Source organism: Pinus tabuliformis, chromosome 6 (genome assembly GCF_031772625.1).
Source record: "Pinus tabuliformis cultivar Carrire ecotype Pingquan chromosome 6, CPIR1, whole genome shotgun sequence".
In the NCBI taxonomy this organism is placed as follows: Eukaryota; Viridiplantae; Streptophyta; class Pinopsida; order Pinales; family Pinaceae; genus Pinus; species Pinus tabuliformis.
In genome coordinates this window covers 903078390-903082300 of record NC_142292.1, presented here as the reverse complement: position 1 = coordinate 903082300, position 3911 = coordinate 903078390, and the positions used below count along the sequence as shown (strand labels likewise).

The 3911-nt window shown below is 39.2% G+C and overlaps 1 protein-coding gene across 1 annotated transcript; it reads left to right on the top strand.

Annotated features, from left to right (window-relative positions):
- The first annotated feature begins 2640 nt into the window (after positions 1 to 2640).
- Positions 2641 to 3669, top strand: LOC149261851 (uncharacterized). Its single transcript, XM_089371495.1, has one exon. The coding sequence runs from the start codon at positions 2641 to 2643 to the stop codon at positions 3667 to 3669; it is 1029 nt and encodes a 342-aa protein (XP_089227621.1).
- Positions 3670 to 3911: the final 242 nt, after the last annotated feature.

Below are 3911 nucleotides of genomic sequence, written 5' to 3'. Positions count from 1 at the left end.
TGGAGAATGTATTTCATGCCTCATCATTTTTCTTGATGCCATTATCTTCCAACACTCTGAAACCACATTTTGATGCAAACCACAAAAACTACATAGTTTTCTACGCTATGATTTATGCTCGTAATTAATAATATGCTTGTAATCAAAATGAAATTTAGAATATTGAGACATTTTATACCTCTCCTAGTTGTCTCTATTGCAACCTTGGTGATGGGAGCTTCCCTTAGCTCTTCCTCTACAATGTGCATGGTCATGGGAGGATTTTGATGTGTTCCAATCACCCTCTTTCCCCGATGGTTTCGACAATGCCTTGGAAGCTTCTGCTACCTTTGATCACTCTCCTTCAATTTATCCCAAACCTGAAAATCGAGATCTTTGTACAACCTCCAATGGCTGATTCATTCCTTGGCCATTAACACCAAGTCCCCCTCCTTTACACCCCATCTTGATTAGGAGTCTCATGCCAATTCCTGAAATGGGTACCTCCATGTTTCCAACATAAATAACATCATGTGAAAATGAAACTAAAGAATTACCAACAATATTTACCTCAGCTGTCGATTATGAAATAGGTGATGATGGCTTCGTGAAGCCTTCATTGCACTTCAACTCATTCAACGCCTCTTCCATGACACGTAGCAGAAGTTGGAATCTCTGCTTCTCCTCTTTCTCTTCTTGTAGAAGTCTCCTTAATTCAACATTCTCTTCTTGAAGGCACTAATTGATCTCCTCATTTGAATGATGAGAAGATGATGAAGAAGAAGAATTTTCACTAGAGGGGGTAGATGGAGCATCATCCTCTACTCTTTATTTCTCCCATTCCTCTCTTGCCATCTTCTCCTCATAATCTGAATACATGAAATCTACCATGTGTGCCATCCTAAGGAGGTCCTCGTAGAGATATTTGTTGTTCTCCATTTTCCTTCTTGTTGCACATTTAATCTTTGGTTATCATTCAAACTTGCAATTCACATCAGCGAGAAGACTGCTCTTATACCAAACTTGATCTGGATCTCTTCAACTACTGAAATTAACCAGGATCTTTTACTTTTGTGATGTTAACAAAATTACATGTGAAAGAGTATTAAAAACCACATGTGCATATGTTAAATAAGAATAAACATAATGACGGCCATCAAATCAAAGGGCACACACACATTAATAATATAGTTCACCCAGTGTAGGTTATGTCTCAAGGCCTGGTGTCAAGAGTGGGAAGGATACTTCATTAAATGTTGCAAGATTATCATGATTACATAGTACATTCTTTGTCATTACAAGGATACATTCCTCCAACTAGAGTGGCATGTTTCTCCACGAGGCGTTCTCCTATAGTAACTCTCACACATATGGGACCTCCTTCAACATGACAAGCTAATTGATTCTCACATGAAGTCTCATACTAGTATCCTTCAACATAATGGTAATAAGGATCTTAACAACAAGATCATCATCTCAGCAAATGAAAAGAAAAAGCATGGCATCACTCTATCATATACCTCCACTTTTGGGGATGTCCTGAAAATGCAAAGCTCAGTTGAAAAAATGGATTGCACCATTGAATTTGTAACGAGAAATCAAGTCTAACGACAATAAACTTGGCCCCTTTCTGACACCATAAAAATATGGACTCCTGGGAAACTTGAAGATTCCCCTAAAGATTCCTTCCTAGAGATGGCTGAAAAATCTGTTGCTCAAATGAAAATTTTGAGCACACTACTATGATCCTCGCGAAATTCTGTGAAAAATGACTATAAAGTTTGCATCATTCCTCTTCTGTAAAAAAACATCCTCTAAGGGAATATTTTAGATTCCTCGAGATTCTGTAAAGATTCCTCATAGCTGACTTCCTGAAATTATGTTGATCAAATGAGGAAATGGACCACACCATCATGTTCCTTGTGAAATTCTGGTTCGTTTGAGTATAAAGTTGATAGGATTCTCTTGCCATGAAAAATTGTCCACTAGGGAATCCTTTAGATTCCTCAAGCGAAAAAGAGTATTCCTATAAGATTCTATCTCGAAAAATGTGCCATCAAGGTTCCATCTTGACTCTGGGTTTCGACGTGTTCAAGGTTTCGTCTTATTCATGGTTCTGACACCACGCACTATTCCAATGTCTCTTGGCTCGTGCTCGCTCGGTTCTGCCTCCTCCCTCAGCGAATGAGAAATTGGGATCTTATTAAAGAGTTTAGACTTCTGTGATCCATAGAACAGAGTTTGAATAATAACATTAATAATAGGGGAGGAAATAATGATATTAATGATAATATTAATATTGATGAAAATAATAATAATAAGGTGTACGATATAGAACAAAATTTTAATAATGATAATAATAATATGGGAGGAAATTAGAATATTAATAATAACTTTAATATCGTTAATAATTATAATAATAATAATAACCTTGATCCGGGGAGTAATTCTCACCCTCTACCCCCCAGCAATAAGGTGATCAATCTCTCTAGCTTTTCCTTTCCCCCGTCTGTTTTTAGTCTCTTAAGTAAGGGTCTTAATTTTGCCTTAGCTCCGAAGAAAATTCCAGTTGAAGACATCATCTGCAGTGTGGAATTTGGTATTAAGAGCCTTCCGGATAAAACTAAGGACAAGATTAGGCAAGATTGTGTCGTGGCCCTTATGAAGGCAAAACCGCCCTATAGTAATATCAGCAAAGCTAAGTTTGAGGCTCTAAAAACCTTAAACCAAAATCGTAATATTATCGTCCTAAAAGCCGATAAAGGTGGGGCAGCAGTCATCCTTAACAAGGATGATTATCGATCCAAGATGTTGGATCATCTTAACAATAGTGGAAGTTACAAAAAGCTTTCCAGGAATCCTTTAAAGAAGGTTTCAAAGGAAGTTGCTCTTGCTATCAAGTCCTGTAACTTTACTGATTCTTTTTCCCAGAAGCTCATAGAAAGCAACCCCATCACCCCTAGGATCTATGGCCTTCCAGAGATCCACAAAGAAGGGGTTCCCTTAAGACCTATTGTCAATACCATCGGTGGTCCTACTTACCTTCTTGCAAAATTCCTTGCCTTAAAGCTTAGACCATTGGTTGGTTGCACAGAGTCCTTTGTAAAAGACTCTGCATCATTTGTTGATGATCTTAAGAAGGTGAAGCTTGACCCCGATGATATTCTAGTTAGTTTCGACGTAGTCTCCCTTTATACTTGTATTCCCATCAATGAGGCCATGGAAGTTATCAATAAGCTCACTGACCCTGATACAGCTCAGTTAGTTGAGTTGTGTCTTACTTCCACCTTTTTTAGCTTCGAAGGAGAGTTCTATGAGCAAACTTGTCGGGTGGCCATGGGCTCCCCCCTATCCACAGTCGTCGCAAATATTTTTATGGAAGATTTAGAGTCCAAAGCTTTGTCCTCAACCCGTCTCTTGCCAAAGCTTTGGAAGAGGTTTGTAGATGACACTAGTGTCGTTTGGTCTCATGGTCATGATGAGTTGGATCTCTTCTTCCGTCATCTCAATGAACAATCCTCCGCCATTAAGTTCACTATGGAAAAGGAAGTCAACGGTTGCCTTCCCTTCCATGATGTTCTCATCTCAAAGGATATTGATGGTTCCTTCTCCCACCAGGTCTTTCGAAAAAGACTCATACCGACCAATATCTCCATGCCAGCTCTCATCATTTCCCTGCTCAGAAGTTAGGCGTTCTCAACACGCTGGCTACTCGTGCATTAAGAATTTCTGATGAGAAAAACTTAGCAAAGGAGAAGGCTTATCTCTTGGATGTCTTCGTTAAAAATGGTTACAATAGACACCTAGGTCAAAAAGCCTTCCTCAAGGCCCGGAAGGAGCCCTCTGTCCAAAAAGATCCTAAAGACCGGTGGGTGTACACCTCCCCTACATCCAAGGAACCACTGATAGGATCGCCAAGATTCTTAAGAGAC